The sequence below is a fragment of the Archocentrus centrarchus genome, unplaced genomic scaffold (assembly GCF_007364275.1).
Source record: "Archocentrus centrarchus isolate MPI-CPG fArcCen1 unplaced genomic scaffold, fArcCen1 scaffold_68_ctg1, whole genome shotgun sequence".
NCBI classification, from domain to species: domain Eukaryota; kingdom Metazoa; phylum Chordata; class Actinopteri; order Cichliformes; family Cichlidae; genus Archocentrus; species Archocentrus centrarchus.
This window is the reverse complement of record NW_022060284.1, coordinates 59,169-78,959: the sequence shown is the minus strand read 5'-3', so window position 1 is coordinate 78,959 and position 19,791 is coordinate 59,169. Positions and strand designations below refer to the sequence as shown.

Genomic DNA, 19,791 nt, shown 5'->3' with positions numbered 1-19,791 from the left:
TTGTTCCTGTAACCACCTTAAAACCTTTACTGGGAAACAGCTGAAGGTCCTTCATCAACCACCTGATCAGCAACATGAAGAAAAGAGAACTTTGTAGCTGCTCCATCCACCGCTGTTTGTTTCACACAGAGAAACATCTGCAGAATGGAAGTTAAAATATGCAGATTAACTGTTAAAATTAAAAATTAATTCTTATCTAATTACTTGATTAATTGGCGGAGTAATAAATAGAATATTTGATTACTAAAATAATTGATAGTTGCAGCCCTACTTGTATTCAGAAAACCATAGTCAAACATTGATTGACATTGATATATATATTTTATGTATATAGTGCTTATGTATATGTGTATAGGTTTTTTTTGCTATTTTATTTTATTTTATTCTATTCTATTTTAGTTTTAGTTTAGTTATTTATTCTTACTCATCCTTTTAATTTTTTCTCTGTACTGAGCTGCTGTAATGCGCAAATTTCCCCGTCGTGGGATCATTAAAGTTTTATCTTATCTTATCTCTTAGTTTTCAGAGCTATGAAAGGCATTCAATAATAAAAACTACAGTTCCCAGCAAGATGTCACTTCCTGTTGTTGCATTAAAAATGTGATAGTTTATGCTCACAACATGGTGGCTGATATTCAAATGTAGGAAATGCTTTTAGCAGCTGATCGTTAAAAAATCTGGATTATATTTTTGTTGTGTATGTTTTTTATGTGCTTTCTGCAAACATATTAGTGGAACGGCACTCTGGGACATTAAATGCATGATAGGTAAATGTAACTTTTATGGATTATATGCAAAAATTATCACTATCAATCTAATAAAGCCTGATTTAGAGTTCTGTATTGGTCCTTTGTACATAGTGGCAGTGGCGCAGTGGCTAGGCCTTTGCCTTGCAGCTGGAAGGTTGCTGGTTCGAGCCCCTGTCCCTGCGCTGCGTTGTGTCTTTAGGCAATGTGGTTTAAGTGTCTTGCCCAACGGTAGCGCCTGTCTCTGCCTGGATAACTGCAGATGCTTGTCTCTGGATGAGTGATCTGGAATGATCATTTCATTGTGTACCTTGTGTGCACAATGACAATGAGTTGAATCTAACATAACTGAAAATCTTCTCTGAACCTAACCTGACATGCACCTTGAGAAATGTAACTACATGTCCACAAAGACTACGATTACTGCCTAGGCTTCAGAGGTGGTTTCCAGTAACATCATAGGCCCTATTACTCAGTTAACAAGCGGGAGCAGCATTTAGTGGTTAGCATTAGCTTACTTTTTTTTCAGTGCAATTCAATTCAATTTTATTTATATAGCGCCAAATCACAACAAAGAGTCGCCTCAAGGCGCTTTGTATTGTGGGTAAAGACCCTACAATAATACAGAGAAAACCCAACAGTCAAAACGACCCCCTATGAGCAGCACTTGGCGACAGTGGGAAGGAAGAACTCCCTTTTAACAGGAAGAAACCTCCAGCAGAACCAGGCTCAGGGAGGGGGGGTCATCTGCCGCCACCGGTTGGGCTGAGGGGAGAGAAAAGACATGCTGTGGAAGAGAGCCAGAGATTAATAACAATTAATGATTAAATGCAGAGTGGAGTATAAACAAAGTAAATAAGGTGAATGAAAAGAAACAGTCTATTGTGGGAACCCCCCCAGCAGCCTAGGCCTATAGCAGTTTAACTAAGGGATGGTTCAGGGTCACCTGATCCAGCCCTAACTATAAGCTTTATCATAAAGGAAAGTTTTAAGCCTAATCTTAAAAATAGAGAGGGTGTCTGTCTCCCGAATCCAAGCTGGAAGCTGGTTCCACAGAAGAGGGGCCTGAAAGCTGAAGGCTCTGCCTCCCATTCTACTCTTAAGTATCCTAGGAACCACAAGTAAGCCAGCAGTCTGAGAGCGAAGTGCTCTGTTGGGGTGATATGGTACTATGAGGTCTTTGAGATAAGATGGGGCCTGATTATTCAAGACCTTGTATGTGAGGAGAAGAATTTCAAATTCTATTCTAGATTTAACAGGGAGCCAATGAAGAGAAGCCAATATGGGAGAAATCTGCTCTCTTTCTAGTCCCTGTCAGTACTCTAGCTGCAGCATTTTGGATCAGCTGAAGGCTTTTCAGGGAGCTTTTAGGACAGCCTGATAATAATGAATTACAATAGTCCACCCTAGAAGTAATAAATGCATGGATTAGCTTTTCAGCATCACTCTGAGAAAGGATGTTTCTAATTTTAGAAATATTGCGCAAATGCAAAAAAGCGGTCCTACATATTTGTTTAATATGTGCATTGAAGGACATATCCTGGTCAAAAATGACTCTAAGATTTCTCACAGTGTTACTGGAGGCCAAAGTAATGCCATCCAGAGTAAGTATCTGGTTTGACACCATGTTTCTAAGATTTGTGGGGCCGAGTACAAGAATTTCAGTTTTATCTGAATTTAGAAGCAGGAAATTAGAGATCATCCAGGCCTTAATGCCTTTAAGACATTCCTGCAGTTTAACTAATTGATGTGCATCATCTGGCTTCATTGATAGGTAAAGCTGAGTATCATCTGCATAACAATGAAAATTGATGCAATGCTTTCTAATTATACTACCTAAGGGAAGCATTTATAATGTAAATTAAATTGGTCCCTCAGAATAATTAGCTAAGACAGCTGGGTCAAATGATGGCCTTTTAAGTAGAGGTTTAATTACAGCCACCTTGAAGGTCTGTGGTATATAGCCAACTAATAAAGACAGATTGATCATTTTTAAGATAGAAGCATCAATAATTGGAAAGACTTCTTTGAACAGTCTAGTAGGAATGGGATCTAATAAACATGTTGCTGGTTTGGAGGAAGTAACTATTGAAGTTAACTCTGAAAGATCAACTGGAGTGAAAGAGTCTAAACAAATACCAGCAGTGCTGAAAGCAGCCGAACATGAAGATAAATCTTTGAGATGGTTATGAATAATTTTTTCTCTAATGTCTAAAATTTTATTTGTAAATAAATCCATGTTTGCAAGCACAATTGTGATCTGAATGCACTGTTGTGCAAAACATATTTATTATTCCAAGATAAGCTCTATAGAGCCTCTATAAGCTTTTCTTGTTAATGTTTGTGTTTTTATTTTATTTATTTGTGTACATATACATCTAATTCCAGTTGACAGGCTGAGGGAAAAAAAAGAAAAAGCGAGAGAAAGGGGAGAAGACAAAAACCACTAAACTAACCAAAACAATTCGAATGCTGCAACTACAAAAGAAAGAAAAAAGACAACATACCAAAACAAAACAGGCAATACCTGGAAAAATAACTGTGGAAAAGGCACAACAAAATGAAGCATGATTGTTTAATAACAACAATTTCGTTATGCTGTGATTGCATTCGTGTCTGTGTCATGAAATGCACTTACCAACGAGGGCGGAAAGCCGCCGCTCCACCCACAAGGTGCCAGAGGCAGGCAGAGAGGGACCCAGGAAATCCGAGCCATCTGCAGCCCATCAAGAGCCACGAAACCTGTGGCCGCACATTCCAGCGACAACCACATGCCCAACCCAGCAGAAAGGAGAGGGAGGACCCAGATGGAGCCCCTCCAATCGAGGAGCAAGGGCCCCAGGGATTTCGAGGCAACAGGAAACCAGCACCCCCAGAGGCCAGCACCCTGTGCAGGCTGGCAGCAGGGCCCCAGGGCCCAGGTGCCCGAGAACCGCCCGACATACCGCAGAGCCTCCCCCCACACCGGAGAGGCCCAAGCCGCCCCGGCCCACAGCCCCCAGGAGAGCAGGTTGACACCCACGCCAGAACATCCAGTCCAGCCCAGGAACCCCAAGGCGCCCACACCCCGGGGAAGCGGGGGAAGCAGGAGCAACCAATGAGAAGCAGCCAGGAGGCAAGGCACAAGAAGGCCCAGATTCAGGTCCAGCCATGCACACACCCACATATGCTCATGCGCACACACACCCACCCACATATGCTCATGCGCACACACACACCCACCCACATATGTGCACACATATGTACACACACACATCCCTACCTACACGCATTCACCCACCCAAATACACCCACGAGGACTGTGACAAATGCACAAAGATACACATTCATCCACATCTACCCACCCTCTGAAGCCAGGGCAAGTAGTCACTTCTAATGTCTGTAATGCAGTTAAAATGGAGAGGCAAGTGTGGCTCCACACTTGGCCTCTCCACACGACATGAAGTTTGTATATGTGCGTATATGTGTGTGTGTGTGTGGGGGGGGGGGGGGGGGGGGGGGGGGGGCTTATGACCAGGAAACCTGGAATAAGAGAGCCAGTTGTCCGCTGGCTCAGTAGGCAACCCGATTCCCCACACCCCAGCACAGGGCAGGCGCAGGTGGACCCGGGGCCCCGGTGACAGCACCATGGAGCACCGCAGCGCCCGAGATCGGCATCACAGCCCCCACCACAGAGGGCAGCATGCTCCACTCCAGATACTCATTCACTCAACGAGAGACACAAACAAGAGACAAGACAAACTGGCCTGAATTGGGAAAACGGTGCCCCCCCCCCCCCCCCCCCCCGCCCCTACACACACACACACACACACACACACACACACACACACACACACACGATGTAGGCACCCCAAAGCCCCAGAAGAGCAGACCGACCATCCCGACGCAGGCTGGGCCAACCCACCCCACCCAGTGGCATGCTGGGACAGCAGAGACCCCCCCAGTGCCAGGGGGGGACCCAACGGCAGCCGGCGCGATCCCAGAGCCCCAGGCACCAGACCCCACGCCCCAAGCCCAATAGAGAAGACCGGCCAATCCGGCCAAGGGCCAGCAACCCTCACCCCAAGCACCCCGACCACACCCCAAGACCGTAAGGCAGCACCCACCCAAGCCCCCCACCACCATCAACCAGGACAAGCACACAAGAAGGCAGCCCCAGGATTCCAGTCCCGGGGGTTATTGGACACACACGGACCCCCGAAGTCCACCCCAGGCCGCCCACAATGCACACTGGGAGCAGAGCCCACAGCCAACCACCCCCGCTAATTAATGGAGCTGATCAGTGGGAACCAGAGAGAGTCAAATTCATCCAATTGGTTTTTAGAAGAAGCAGACATTCTCTTTAAGCTAACATGATCTAATAATAGATTTCTGTATTGAGTATTAGTAGAGTTGCTGCCATTAAAATGATGGTTTTACCAAAAATTAATTATCTATTTTCACTGATCCCTAATAAACCCTCTCTTCCTTGGTTTAAGTCACTATATTCAAACATCTCAAAATTTTTATGGAAAAACAAGCCATCAAGAATAAGCTTAAAAACTTTACAAAAGCCAAAACAAAGTGGAGGTCTGGAATTACCAAACTTTTATTATTATTTCTTAAGCAGTAGATTGCAGTATATTTCAAAGTGGATCAAATCCAATTCATTAGACAACCCATGGCTGGATCTAGAACAGGCGTTTTGTGGAAAAATAAAAATCTCGGATCTACCTTTCATTAGCCCTAGTATTAAACATCATAACTGCTATAAAAGCCTCAGTATAAATACCTCTCTGACAGCTTGGTGGGAATTTTTAAAAATAACTAAATCTTCACTTATCCCCTGTAAACTAACACCCATTTGGAACAATCCAGATATTTGTCAGAAAAAGAAAATGCTGAATTTTCCGTTATGGCGTGATAAGGGTGTAAATAATTTAGAACATATTATCCAAGATGGAAACCTTATTACATTCCAAGAACTTATGTCAAAATATAGAATTGGCAACGGTAGATTTCTGGAATATCAACAACTTAAGTCCATCTTACTGGGAAGATTTAACCTTAATCAGTCAAATCTAGAAATGCCTACATGGGTAACAGAATTTCTTAACCTCTGTACCCCAAAATTGTTGTCAAAATTATATAAATTATTACTAAAAAATGATGATTCAGTTTCCCTCCCAATTGCAAAATGGGAGCGTGACCTTTCTGTTAACTTGGATCAAAATTTATGGACAGAAATATGTTTAAATATCTTCAAAATGACTAAAAGACCCCAAGTACAACTTTTACAATATAAAATTCTCCATAGACCACACTATACTGGACAAAGGATGTTCCAAATGGGCCTTGCACACTCAAACATATGCACCCACTGTACAAGCAATTCAGAGGAGAATCATCTACACGCTCTGTGGTCTTGTGTACCTGTTCAGAGATTTTGGCAGAGGATACGTGAAGACCTATCCACATGGTTTAGCTGTCGTGTCCCAACTTCCCCCAGACTATGCATCTTAGGTGACATCAGTGAATTAGTGATGGAGTCAAATATATCACACATAGTTCTTACTGCCTTGTGCATCGCTAAGAAAACTATCCTCATGAATTGGAAGTCAAAAAATAAACTATGTATTACTCAATAAAGAAATTTATTAGGAGATCATGTTAGTTTAGAGAGAATGTCTGCTTCATCTAAAGACCATTTGGAGGAATTTGACTCTCTTTGGTTCCCACTGATCAGCTCCATTACTTAGTGGGGGTGGTTGGCTGTTGGTTCTGCTCCTGATGTGCTTTGTAGGGGGTCGGGTAAGGACTCTGGGGACCTGTGTAGCTGGTAGCCTTCTGAGACTGGAGTCCTGGGGTGACCTTCTGGTGATGTCTGTGTGCCTGTTCTAGTTGATGGTGGTGGGGGCTTGGATGGTTCTGCCTTACGGTCCTGGGGTGTTGGCCGTGGTGCTTTCGGTGGTGGTGCCGGCCCTTGGTCGGTTGGCTGGTCTACCCTGTGTGGCTCGGGGGCTGGGCCCTGGGGCCATGCTGGCACCAGGTGGGGTGGGTTGGCCTGACCTGCGTCAGGATGTCCGGTCTGCGCTTTTGGGGCCCTGGGGTGCCTGCACTGCGGGGGGGGGGGGGGGGGGGGGGGGGGGGGGGGGGGGGGCGCGGTGGGGTGGTTGGTGGGGTCAGGGCACCGTATTTCTAACTCAGGCCAGCATGTCCTGTCGCTTGTTTGGGTCTATTGTTGAGTGAATGGGCGTCTAGTGTGAGTGGGCTACCAGAGTGAGTGGGGCGGTGGCACCAGTCTCAGGTGCTGCAGTGCTCTGGGATGCTGTCACCACGGCCCCGGGCTCACCCCTCCCTGCCTTGTGCTGGGGTGTGGGAGGTCGGGGTGCCTATTGAGCCAGTGGATAGCTGGCTCTCTTCTTCCAGGTTGGGTGTTTTTTTTCCACTCTTCCTGATCATATCCCCCCCCCCCCCACACACACACACACACACACATAGTGTGTAGGGTGGAGAGGCTATGTGCAGAGCCATGCGGCCACTTGCCTCTCCTTTTTAATTGCACTATAGTCATTATAATTCACAACACATACACACATACACACATACTACACGATACACATAGGACCTTTGGGGCAGGCATGTTACAGAGGTTGATGAGATGGGGCCGCTGGCCCCATTCAGATCCTCATTACTGTCTGTCCCCAAATTTTATTTGCACTTTAGACATGGAGGGTTTTGGGGGGGCAGTGTGGGCGAGCACTGACGTCCAGCAGTTGGTGCTTGTGGCACATCTGCCCCCTCAATTTTAACTGCACCCTATACACCTCATTCATTCACAGCATAAACACATACACTTACAAGTTGGGCGGGGGGAGGGGGGGTGGGTCATCTCACACCCCGATTTCTTACACCTCGCCTGGGGTGGGGGTCGGGTGGTTCCTTGGGGACCGGGCTGGCGGCGTCTTGGGGTCACTGTTGGCCCTGGGGTGGTTTCTACTCGCCCCATCTTCAGAGGGTGGGTAGCTATGGATGAATGTGTGTCTTTGTATTTGTCTCTGTGGGGGCTCGGGCGGCCCTCGGGTGAGGGGGCCCTGGGGCCCTGCTGCCGGCTGTGCAGGGGGCTGGCCGCTGGGGGTGGGCTGGCTTCTTGTTGCCTCAGATTCTCTGGTGTCCTTGCTCCTTGGCTGCGGGGACTCCGTCTGAGACCTCCCTCCCCCGTCTGCTGGGAGGGGTGTACAGTTGTCTTTGGAATGAGTGGCCGCAGGTCTTCGTAGGTCTTGATGGGCTGCTGGTGGCCTGGGCTTCCTGGGGTTCTCTTTGCCTGCCTCTAGCTTCTGATGGGCGGGGCTGCGGCTTTCTGCCTTCATTGGTAAGCACATTTCATGACACAAACACATACACCCACATAATAACACAAAATGGTTGGTTTGTGTAACTATGCTTCTTCTTTTATTTTATTTTCCCCACACAATGTTTAATTTTGCAAATATTGTCAATATCTTATGTTCAATAAGTGACGAACTATTTGGTTTACTTACTTGCACTCTTTCCTATTTCTTTTTTCTATTTTTCTCTCCTTTTTTTCTTCCTTTCTTTTTTTTTCTTCTTCCTCTTTCCCTTTCTCTTTTCTTTCTTTTCTCTTTTCTATTTCTTAAGCCTGTCATTTCTGGCACTATTTGTTAAATAGCATGTTAAAAATAATTCAAATAAAATAAAGGGTCACACAGACAGAACAATGCATTCAGATCACAGTTCTGTTTACAAGATCTGCCAGACATGACAGGTTTAATAAAAACAAACAAACAAAAAAAAAACTATGAATAATTGTTTTACATTCTGTGATAAATGATGGAAGTCACCCAGGAGTATTAAATAAAGATGGTTAAATTAATTTCAGCTCTGAGTGTTTAATATCTAGGTGATTTTATGGGAATGTGGATCTTTCAGATCAATTTGAGAAGTGATTTTGATCATGTTTCACATTTTATTGTGTCATATAGCGTCAAGCACTGGTCTTGGTCTTGTCTCAGTCTCACCCTCCCTCGTTCTTGGTCTTGACTCGGTCTTGGACCCTAAAAGTCTTGGTTTTGTCTCGGTCTCGATACACTCTAGTCTTGGTCTTGTCTCGATCTCGGGTTAGGTGGTCTTGACTACAACACTGCCTGGTTTAGCGTTCTGCGTCGGTCCTAAGTGCATAACCGAAAATCTTCTCTGAACCTAACTTGATATGCATCTCAAGAAATGTAACTACATGTGCACAAAGACTGATTACTGCCTAGGCATTAGAGGTCCTTTTTGGTTACATATGTAGGCCCGTTCACTCAATTAACAAGTGGGAGCAGCTTTTAGGGTTACCATTAGCTTACTAATTAGCATTAGAACCCCGCGCCCCGGAAAAAAATTCTGGCTAGACCCCTGCAAAGTCCTCAGCGACTGACGGCAGGCCATACACAATAGCCTCATCTTGACCAGAAACCTCAACGATTGGACTTTACTAACTTCAGATGGATTCTTCTGCAACTACCTGAAAAGGTAATATAGCATGATAAGATAGATAAGATAAGATAGTGTTTATTTGTCACATGCACAGTTATACACAGTACAATGCACAGTGAAATGTATTTTGTACCTGCAACCATATATACACACATATAAATAAGAAGAATAAAAATAAAAATAAGTAATTCACACTATACACTCTATACTATACACTATACACACACTTTTACACGGAACTATAGAATATTATAATAATTTACATTGTGCAATGGTAGTCCAGTTAGGGCTCAGAGTTGAGCAGACAGATGGCTTGTGGGTAAAAACTCTTCTTCGACCTTTCAGTCTTAGTCCTCAGGCAGCGGTAACGCCGGCCTGATGGGAGCAGGGAGAAGAGAGAGTGTCCGGGGTGGCTGGGCTGTTTTACGATCTTCATGGCCCTCAGCCTGCACTGCTTGGTGTAAATGTCCTGCAGGTTGGGGAGGGTGGTTCTGATGGTCCGTTCAGCTGAACAAACCACCCTTTTTAGGGCCATGAAGTCCTGCTTGGTGCAGTTTCCCATCCAGGTGGTGATGCTCCCACGCATGACGCTCTCGATGGTGCAGATGTAAAAGTTCCTGAGCACCTTGAGTGGGAGCTTGAAGTCTCTCAGCCGCCTGAGGAGGTAGAGACGCTGTCTGGCCTTCTTCACAGTGATGTTTATGTGATGAGTCCAGGACAGGTCCTGTGAGATGGTCACTCCCAGGTATTTGAAAGTGTCCACTCTTTCCACCTCAGCACCACTGATGACAAGTGGATGGTAGTCCCTCTGCTGCTTCCTGCTGAAGTCCACGATCAGTTCCTTTGTTTTGCTGACGTTGAGCAGGAGGTGGTTCTCCTGGCACCAGTTCTCCAGGCGGGAGACCTCTCTCCTGTAGGCTGTCTCCTCATTGTGAGAGATTAGTCCCACAACAGCAGTGTCGTCAGCAAACTTGATGATGACGTTGGACTCTGACGTGGCCTCGCAGTCATGGGTGTACAGTGAGTACAGCAGAGGGCTGAGCACACAGCCTTGGGGAGATCCAGTGTTGAGGGTGAGGGAGGATGAGGTGAGGTGATCCACTCGTACCACCTGTGGTCTGCTGGTCAGGAAGCTGTGAACCCACCTGCACAGGGATGGGCCCAGGCCCAGGTCCAGCAGCTTAGAGACCAGCCTGGAGGGAACTATGGTGTTGAATGCTGAGCTGTAATCTACAAACAGCACTCTCACATAGTTCCCCTTACCAGTGTCTATGTGTGAAAGGGTCTTGTGGAGGAGGAAGGATATGGCGTCATCTGTGGATCTGTCTGGCCGGTATGCAAACTGTAGTGGGTCGAGGGTGGTGGGCAGTGAGGAGGTGATGAATGTCTTGATGAGTCTCTCAAAACATTTCATCACCACAGAGGTGAGCGCTATGGGCCTGAAGTCATTGGGGCTGCTGGGGTGTGGTTTCTTTGGGACTATGAGGGACTTTTTGAAGCAGGTGGGAATCACACACAGTTTCAGTGAGAGGTTGAATATCAGTGTAAACACAGGTGCCAGCTGGTCAGCGCAGGTCTTAAGGATACGTCCACTAATACCGTCTGGTCCAGCCGCTTTCCTGGTGTTTACACGTCTAAACGCCCTCCTCACGTCGCGCTCCGTCACAGTGAGTGTCTCCGCCCCTCCGGCCGGGAGCGCAGTGGGCTGTCGGCTTCCCGACTCAAAGCGTGCAAAGAAGTTTTTGAGTTCATCAGCCAGAGAAGCATCGGCACTCACCGGGTGTGTGTGGTGCTTTGTAGTCCGTGATGGTGCGTAGTCCCTGCCACAGTCCCCTGGAGTCAGACTGTTGTAGTTGCTGTTCCAGTCTGCGGCCGTAGCGATATTTAGCCTCTTTCACCGCTCTGCGGACGTTGTATGATGCAACCTTGTAGTCCTCCATGTTCCCAGAGGCGAGGCCGGAGTTGTAGGCAACGGTGCGGGACCTCAGGGCGTCGCGGACAGATTTATCCACCCACGGCTTCTGGTTGGGAAAAGTCCTGATGGTCCTCCTAAGCGAAGTGTCATTAGCAACTTTCCCAATAAATCCCACAACCGTTTCCTTAAACTCCTCGATGTCTCCGCCCGCGCTGCTGCCAAACATGTCCCAGTCAGTTGAATCCAACGCACCCTGCAGAGCGGCCTCTGTTTGATCAGACCACCGTGTCACTTCTCTCACAGCAGGGGGTTCCTGCCTGAGCCTTTGTTTGTATTTCGGCATGAGAAGGACAGAGGTGTGATCTGACTTCCCAAAGGGCGGAAGAGGCTTTGCTTTGTAGCCTTCTTTGAATGGAGAGTAGCAGTGGTCTAGGGTCCTCTCTCCTCTGGTGGGGCAGTCTATGTGTTGAATAAACTCCGGTATCACCTTTTTCAAGTTTGCACTGTTAAAGTCCCCGGCTACGATGAGAGCCGCATCACGCTGGTTAGCCTGATAGGTGGAAATAGCCTCATGTAGCTCGGATAGTGCAGTGTTTGTGTCCGCCTGAGGTGGAATATAGACGGCGCTGAAGATGACCGAAGTGAACTCGCGGGGCAGGTAGTGGGGGCAGCATTTCAGGGTTAGGAGCTCCAGGTTAGGCGAACATGATTGTTTCAGAGGGACAACATTCCTTCTGTCACACCAGTTATTATTAATCATTAGGCACACACCTCCTCCTCTTGATTATCCAGACTCACTCATTCTGTCCGTGCGATGAACACTGAAGAACTCCGCCGGCTGTATGGCGTGGTCCAGTATGAGGGGGGTCAGCCATGTCTCCGTGAGACAGATGATGTTGCAGTCCCTTATGTCCCTCTGAAACTGTATCCTAGCCCTGAGTTCGTCCAGGTTGTTATCCAGTGACTGGACATTAGCAAACAGGATGCTCGGCAGTGGCGTTTGGAACGCTCTACGCCTAGCCTCAGCCATGAAGCTATGATACTAGGCGTGATACTAAGCAAGATTACTGTCGTGCATTCTGTCACACAAAACCATCTCGTCAGTGCTGTATAGCTAACTGATAAGGTAGAACGATCACTGAATGTAGCACGCTCATACTGCATAAGACCCTCACATATTTGGAGTAGTTGCATAGCAATTATGACTACAAATTACATATACATGTACAGAAAATCCATGCCACATAATCACAAAGGAGGAAATCAATAAAGGTATGTGGACTTACTGTTAATTTTTCTGACTGATGAGATCCAATCAGGAGGCAAACATGGGTGTGTGCTTCCAAAAGTCTCAGTTTCTGCCCATTCCAGAGTTTTCACACTAAATCTGGCTCAGTAGAGCTTGTTAAAGAGCAATTATGGTTTATTTCCATATGGGTTATGTCTTATTGTCTATATCGTTGACTTTGCACTATTCAGAGATTTGGCTGTGAGCTGCAGCTTTCTGAAAAGCAAGATTATTATACAAAAAAAGCTGCTGTTTTCAGTCTAACTAAAAGCAAACAAACATTTTCCACTTGGAATGAATACTTTGATAATAAAGATTACCATTTGGGGCAGCAAATCACCACCAGCTTATTGCACTGCGCACACCCATTTGTTTTCATGTATGAACCTGTGGCAGTATTTTTGGAGGTTGTGGAAAGTTACATAAAAACATTTGCATATGCAAGTTTCTTGTTTTCACAAATATGGTACTGAGGTGCACACCCTGGTACATATTTTGTAAAACTTTAGCTGTGTAAACAGTGAGACAGTCATACCTGCAACCTACATAAACACAGCACAGCAACGATTGTCAGTAAGATGACTGCAGCCAAAATTCCTCCTGCAATGACCACTGTCCCGGCTGACATTCGAAATCCTCTCCATCAACACCCTGCAATCAAAGCAATGGATCACAGTTTATTTGTTGGTTAGTGCAGACCAAATGACTTCACAGATGACCAAGAATCCAATAATAAGACAAAATACAAAGTAGTAAAACAGAGAAATTACTAAAAGAAAACATAAGCAACTTAAACTAAATTTAAAAAGGAGGAAAAAACATTATAAAGCAATAAAGTATAATGTCTGTAAAGCAAACTCAATCAAAAGTCAGAGTGAACGTAGGTGTTAAGTTTAAAAGTAATTTAAAAAAAGGGGGGGGGGCTAGGAAAGGAAGGGAAGAAGGAAACAATAGAAAGAATATTAGCAGCATTTTCCTGGCTCACTTTGGGATTTGGCTGGTGACTATCCATGTAAGCACAATTAGTCAGCATAAAACACAGATTTCTGTCAAATAACAACACAGACTGCAATGAGTCCGTGTTATGTTATTTGACACATCTGTGCTTTGTTTGTTATTACTGGCAGTTCTCAGTAAACAAGAATGTTTGTTCTCCATAATTGAAACCATCATTAAAATAACTCATTTAAAAACCTAAACTTATTACACCGCTTGCAGTTTTCCTTTGGCTTTGCCTGAAAGCTCATTGGGGAGAGGGGAGTGTTTTCAATGCAGGAAAAAACTTATTAGAGAAGCAATGAAAATGGAGAAAGAAAAGGGAGAAGAGAGAGATGCGCAGGCCAGTCAGGGGAGCAAAGGAACAGATGGAAAGAAGATAATGAGAGGAGGGGAAAGAAGGAAAAGGAAGGATAAATGGGTGGATGCAAGAAGGTCAAAGAAAGAGAAGGTAATGAGGAAAACTGTGTTATGGGGACAGAGCATAGTGATGGAGGAAGGAAAATTAAAAGAGATGAAGATATATAAGAAGAAAAGGGATGCAGATGGAGGGTGGGGAGGCTGTAAGAAAGATAATGATATTGCTCTAAAGATTTTACAACTATACTTTACGACTCTGCTGTGAAGCTCTAAAATGTTTGAACTCTTGCCAGCAGCCATTACAGAAAATACTGCTTATTGATTTTTGTATTTCATCTTTTTCATTTTTGGCAGTAATCTAATCTGTCAGAAAGTGTACTCACAGTACAGAGCTGACCAGAAGCTGGCCAATGATAGGGAAGTCCACTGCAGGAAGTGCCCCCAACCCCTAATTTAGACTTTGGATTAACTAAGGATAGCTCAGTTTAACTTGGTGTAGCATAATAAAACATTTTTGATCAAATATAATCCCATTCTTAAGATTTTTCAATGACATTTGATGCATAGTAATGCAGGGGAATGTTCTGTTCTGCTCTCTCTCTGCCTTTAATACTGTTGACAACCACATTATGCATTAGGTTGAGATACTGGGTGGATGTATCTGGGTCTGCTTTGGAGTGGTTCTCATCATATCTGTCTGAACAATCCTTTTCTGTGGCTGCTTCCAAGTTCAGGTAATCTTCCACTTCTCTTGCCTATAGTGTGCTGCTAGGTTCTGTTTTGGTGCTCTTAACCCTGAAATGCTGCCCCCACTTCCTGCCCCGGTAGTGGGGGCAACTTCAGCGCCGTCATCGATCATTGTCAGCGCCGTCTATATTCCACCCCGGGTGGACACGGTCACTGCACTATCCGAGCTACATGAGGCTATTTCCACCTATCAGGCTAACCAGCGTGATGCGGCTCTCATCGTAGCCGGGGACTTTAACAGTACAAACTTGAAAAAGGTGATACCGGAGTTTATTCAACACATAGACTGCCCCACCAGAGGAGAGAGGACCCTAGACCACTGCTACTCTCCATTCAAAGAGGGCTACAAAGCAAAGCCTCTTCTGCCCTTTGGGAAGTCAGATCACACCTCTGTGCTTCTCATGCCAAAATACAAACAAAATACAAACACAGCCTGCTGTGAGAGAAGTGACACGATGGTGTCACGGTGGTCTGATCAGAGGCCGCTCAGCAGGGTGTGTTGGATTCAGTCGACTAGGACATGTTTTGCAGAATATATTCAACCTCTCACTGAAACTGTGTGTGATTCCCACCTGCTTCAAAAAGTCCATTATAGTCCCTGTCCCAAAGAAACCACACCCCTGCAGCCCCAATGACTTCAGGCCCATAGCGCTCACCTCTGTGGTGATGAAATGTTTTGAGAGACTCATCAAGACATTCATCACCTCCTCACTGCCCACCACCCTCGACCCACTACAGTTCGCATACCGGATGACGCCATATCCTTCCTCCTCCACAAGACCCTTTCACACATAGACACTGGTAAGGGGAACTATGTGAGAGTGCTGTTTGTAAATTACAGCTCAGCATTCAACACCATAGTTCCCTCCAGGCTGGTCTCTAAGCTGCTGGACCTGGGCCTGGGCCCATCACTGTGCAGGTGGGTTCACAGCTTCCTGACCGGCAGACCACAGGTGGTACGAGTGGGTCACCTCACCTCATTCTCCCTCACCCTCAACACCAGATTACCCCAGGGCTGTGTGCTCAGCCCTCTGCTGTACTCACTGTACACCCATGACTGCGAGGCCATGTCAGAGTCCAACGTCATCATCAAGTTTGCTGACGACACTGCTGTTGTGGGACTGATCTCCCACAATGAAGAGACACCCTACAGGAGAGAGGTCTCCCGCCTGGAGAACCACCTTCTGCTCAACGTCAGCAAAACAAAGGAACTAATCATGGACTTCAGCAGGAAGCAGCAGAGGGACTACCATCCACTGCTCATCAGTGGTGCTGAGGTGGAAAGAGTGGACACTTTCAAATACCTGGGAGTGACCATCTCACAGGACCTGTCCTGGACTCATCACATAAACATCACTGTGAAGAAGGCCAGACAGCATCTCTACCTCCTCAGGCAGCTGAGAGACTTCAAGCTCCCACTCAAGGTGCTCGGGAACTTTTACACCTGCACCATCGAGAGCATCATGCGTGGGAGCATCACCACCTGGATGGGAAACTGTCACGATGAGGGGCTGTGTGCGGAGGGAAAGGACCCAAGTGCAGGACTGACGCAGATGTAAACTAAAAACGACTTTATTTCAAAAATACAAAAAATACAAAACTCTAAATCTCCACCAGGGCAGGAACAAACTAGAAGCCTGGGAGAAACCAAAAACCAAAACACACAGCTAGGAGGGGAACACTAGGGGGAAACAATGACAATGACGCAACAATGAACAAAGGAAGACTCAGGGCTTAAATACACACAAGGGGATTAGGGCAAGTGGAAACAACTGGGGAAGACAGGTGAACCAAATGAAACTAATGACAAAGGGGAAGCAAAACTAAACACAAAGCACAAGGAACACAAGACTGTCAAAATAAAACAGGAACTGACCTAACCAAAAACATGCTGACTTAACAGACTGACAAAGGGAGTGAGAACATGACCAACTAAACCAGACCTGGGACAAAGGAGAGACACTAAGAAACACAGAACTAAACCAAAGGGAACCTAAATACAAGAGGGTCATGACTTACACACACACACGGGAGTATAGGGAAAAACAGAACATGAGAAACCAAAACAGAAAACAAAGAAACTAAGATTCATATACTAAACTATAACCAAAACTAGAAATAGAACAGAACTTCACAATTAGAAACCAAAACACTGGGCCACCGGCCCAGGACCATGACAGTACCCCCCCCTCAAGGGCCGGCTCCAGACGGCCCAAAACCCGAAAACAAAAAGCCAGACCAGGGCGGGCGGCGGGGGACCAGGACGGAGGGCTCGAGACAAAAACAAAACAAAATCCCAAGGAGCAACAATGTCCAAAAAACAAACCAGGAACGAAACAGAAGGCGGCAGCACACGGCTGGAAAAAAGTCCAAACAAAAGAAAACAAGTCTGGAGGCCGACCGCGCTCCCAGCGGCGGCGACGAGGACGAAGGCGAGCAGGCTCAAGGTACTCAAAAGGCTCCAGACACTTGAAAGGCTCAGAAACACTAGAAGAGCCAGGGAACTTAAAGGAGCCAGGAAACTCGAAAGAGCCATGCTGCCGAACAGGAGGCCGGCCGCGCTCCCAGCGGCGGCGGCGAGACAGGACAGGAGGCCGGCCGCGCTCCCAGCGGCGGCGGCGAGACAGGACAGGAGGCCGGCCGCGCTCCCAGCGGCGGCGGCGAGACAGGACAGGAGGCCGGCCGCGCTCCCAGCGGCGGCGGCGAGACAGGACAGGAGGCCGGCCGCGCTCCCAGCGGCGGCGGCGGCGAGACAGGACAGGAGGCTCGGACAGAGCGTGACTTTCCAGCACGGGTTCTGGCTGAGCAGCACGCACAGACTCTGGCGCAGGACCCTCTGACTCAGGGCGCTCGGGCTGAGCGGAACCCTCCGGACGGTCGGACTGAGCGGGACGCACGGGCTCTGGCGCAGGACCCTCAGGACTCTCCGGACGCTCGGGCTGAGCGGGACCCTCCAGTGCAGGCTCTGGCTGAACGGGACCCTCCGGACACTCGGGCTGTGGCGCAGGCTGGGGCTGCTTTGCAGGGCGCGCAGTCGTCTCCTCCGACGGCTGGGGCTGCTTTGGGGATTGTTCGGGTGAGTCTGATGGTGGTGGTGAAGACAGATGAAGTGCAGGTGCAGGCTGAGGCGGAGCAGAGGAGGGAGCTAAGGGAGTGACCAAAGGGACCGAAGGGGAAGGAGCTGAGGTGATAGGAGGGAGTGAGGGGACTAAAGAAACCAAAACTGAAGGGACCGAAGCTAAGGGAAGTGGAGCTGAGGGCGCTAAAGGAACTGAAGCTGAGGCTGAGGGAGCTGGGACCAAAGGGACTGAGGCTGAGGGAGCTGGGACCAAAGGGACTGAGGCTGAGGGAGCTGGGACCAAAGGGACTGAGGCTGAGGGAGCTGGGACCAAAGGGACTGGGACTGAGGCTGAGGGAGCTGGGACCAAAACTAAAGGGGCTGACTGAGTGCGAGGCAGAGCCACAGGGGCTGACTGAGTGCGAGGCAGAGCCACAGGGGCTGACTGAGAGCTGGGGAGAGCGGAGGCTGGAGCTACAGCTGACTGGGATAGAGCGGAGGCTGGAGCTACAGCTGACTGGGATAGAGCGGAGGCTGGAGCTACAGCTGACTGGGATAGAGGGTGAGCCACAGAGGCTGACTGAGTCCCTGCTGCTGCAGCTAACGCTGAAAACTGATACAAAGGCTTGGACCTAGCTGCCCCCACCCGAGGAACAGGAACGGGTGCAGAGGTCAGCCCGTCTGTGGCTGCCCCCACCCGCGGAACAGGTACGGGTGCAGAGGTCAGCCCGTCCGTGGCTGCCCCCACCCGCGGAACAGGTACGGGTGCAGAGGTCAGCCCGTCCGTGGCTGCCCCCACCCGCGGAACAGGTACGGGTGCAGGGGAAGCTGGAGCTAAAGGAGCAGGGCGTGCAGAGGTCAGCCCGTCCGTGGCTGCCCCCACCCGCGGAACAGGTACGGGTGCAGGGGAAGCTGGAGCTAAGGGAGCAGGGCGAGCGGATGGAGCTGGAGCTAAGGGAGCAGGGCGAGCGGAGGGAGCTGGAGCTAAGGGAGCAGGGCGAGTGGAGGGAGCTGGAGCTAAGGGAGCAGGGCGAGCGGAGGGGGCTGGAGCTAAGGGAGCAGGGCGAGCAGAGGGGGCTGGAGCTAAGGGAGCAGGGCGAGCAGAGGGAGCTGGAGCTAAGGGAGCAGGGCGAGCAGAGGGAGCTGGAGCTAAAACTAAAGCTAAGGGAGCAGGAGCTAAGGGAGCAGAAACAGAAGAGGGTGAGAAACCAGGGAGGATTATTTCCACAACGAAGTCCTTTATTAATGCCGGTAGGAAATCCAAAAACCTTGGGTGGGCGGACACCAGTCTGTGAACAATATGCTTCACTGCTTCCCGAGTCCCTTCATCGGGCAGCTCGAACCATTGTGCACAGAGTGCCGATACAGAGTCAGTGAATTCCTGTTGAAATTCCTCTGGTGTGTAAATAATCCCGGATGAGGTGTGATTATCAGAGAGATCCGTATGTATGGCACTCACAAATTGTCCGGTGGTTTCACTAACAGGGGCGGTAGATGATGGTGGTTTTTGCTGCGGAGAGCCACGCTTCCTCCTGCCTATATGAACAGGAAGCGCAGCAGCGGCAGGCTCTTCCTCCCACTGATGTGCCAGGAACGCAGCGGGTGAAGAGCAGGCTGGTGCCGATGACGAAGGCGGCATATTCCACTGAGGTGGGGAGGAGAAATAACCGTCCTCTCTAATCTCCGTCATGGCGGGCAGAGTATAGGCAGCTGTTGCAGCAGGCAGCTGCCGAAACAAAGCATGAGCTCGCGACGGAGGTGGGGAGCGGCGACGGCGAGGCTTCCTCCTCCAGCCGGGCCCTCCCAGGGCGAGGCGCGTGCCGACGAACCGTGACTCGTCTTCACAAGCGAGCCACGGCTCACACACGTCGGGCTCGAAAAAACTGTAGTCCGCTGGGTCCATAGTGGTTGCGTCGTTCTGTCACGATGAGGGGCTGTGTGCGGAGGGAAAGGACCCAAGTGCAGGACTGACGCAGATGTAAACTAAAAACGACTTTATTTCAAAAATACAAAAAATACAAAACTCTAAATCTCCACCAGGGCAGGAACAAACTAGAAGCCTGGGAGAAACCAAAAACCAAAACACACAGCTAGGAGGGGAACACTAGGGGGAAACAATGACAATGACGCAACAATGAACAAAGGAAGACTCAGGGCTTAAATACACACAAGGGGATTAGGGCAAGTGGAAACAACTGGGGAA

The 19,791-nt window shown here is 48.1% G+C and overlaps 1 protein-coding gene across 1 annotated transcript in view; it reads right to left on the bottom strand.

Moving 5' to 3' along the window:
* Positions 1 to 19,791, bottom strand: part of fam163b (family with sequence similarity 163 member B) — a 44,468-nt gene that overhangs the window by 9,323 nt on the left and 15,354 nt on the right. Inside the window, exon 2 of the mRNA XM_030725706.1 lies at positions 12,963 to 13,078. Coding sequence (XP_030581566.1) covers positions 12,963 to 13,055 — 93 coding nt within the window. The 5' untranslated portion in view covers positions 13,056 to 13,078. The remainder of the gene's footprint in view (positions 1 to 12,962; positions 13,079 to 19,791) is intronic.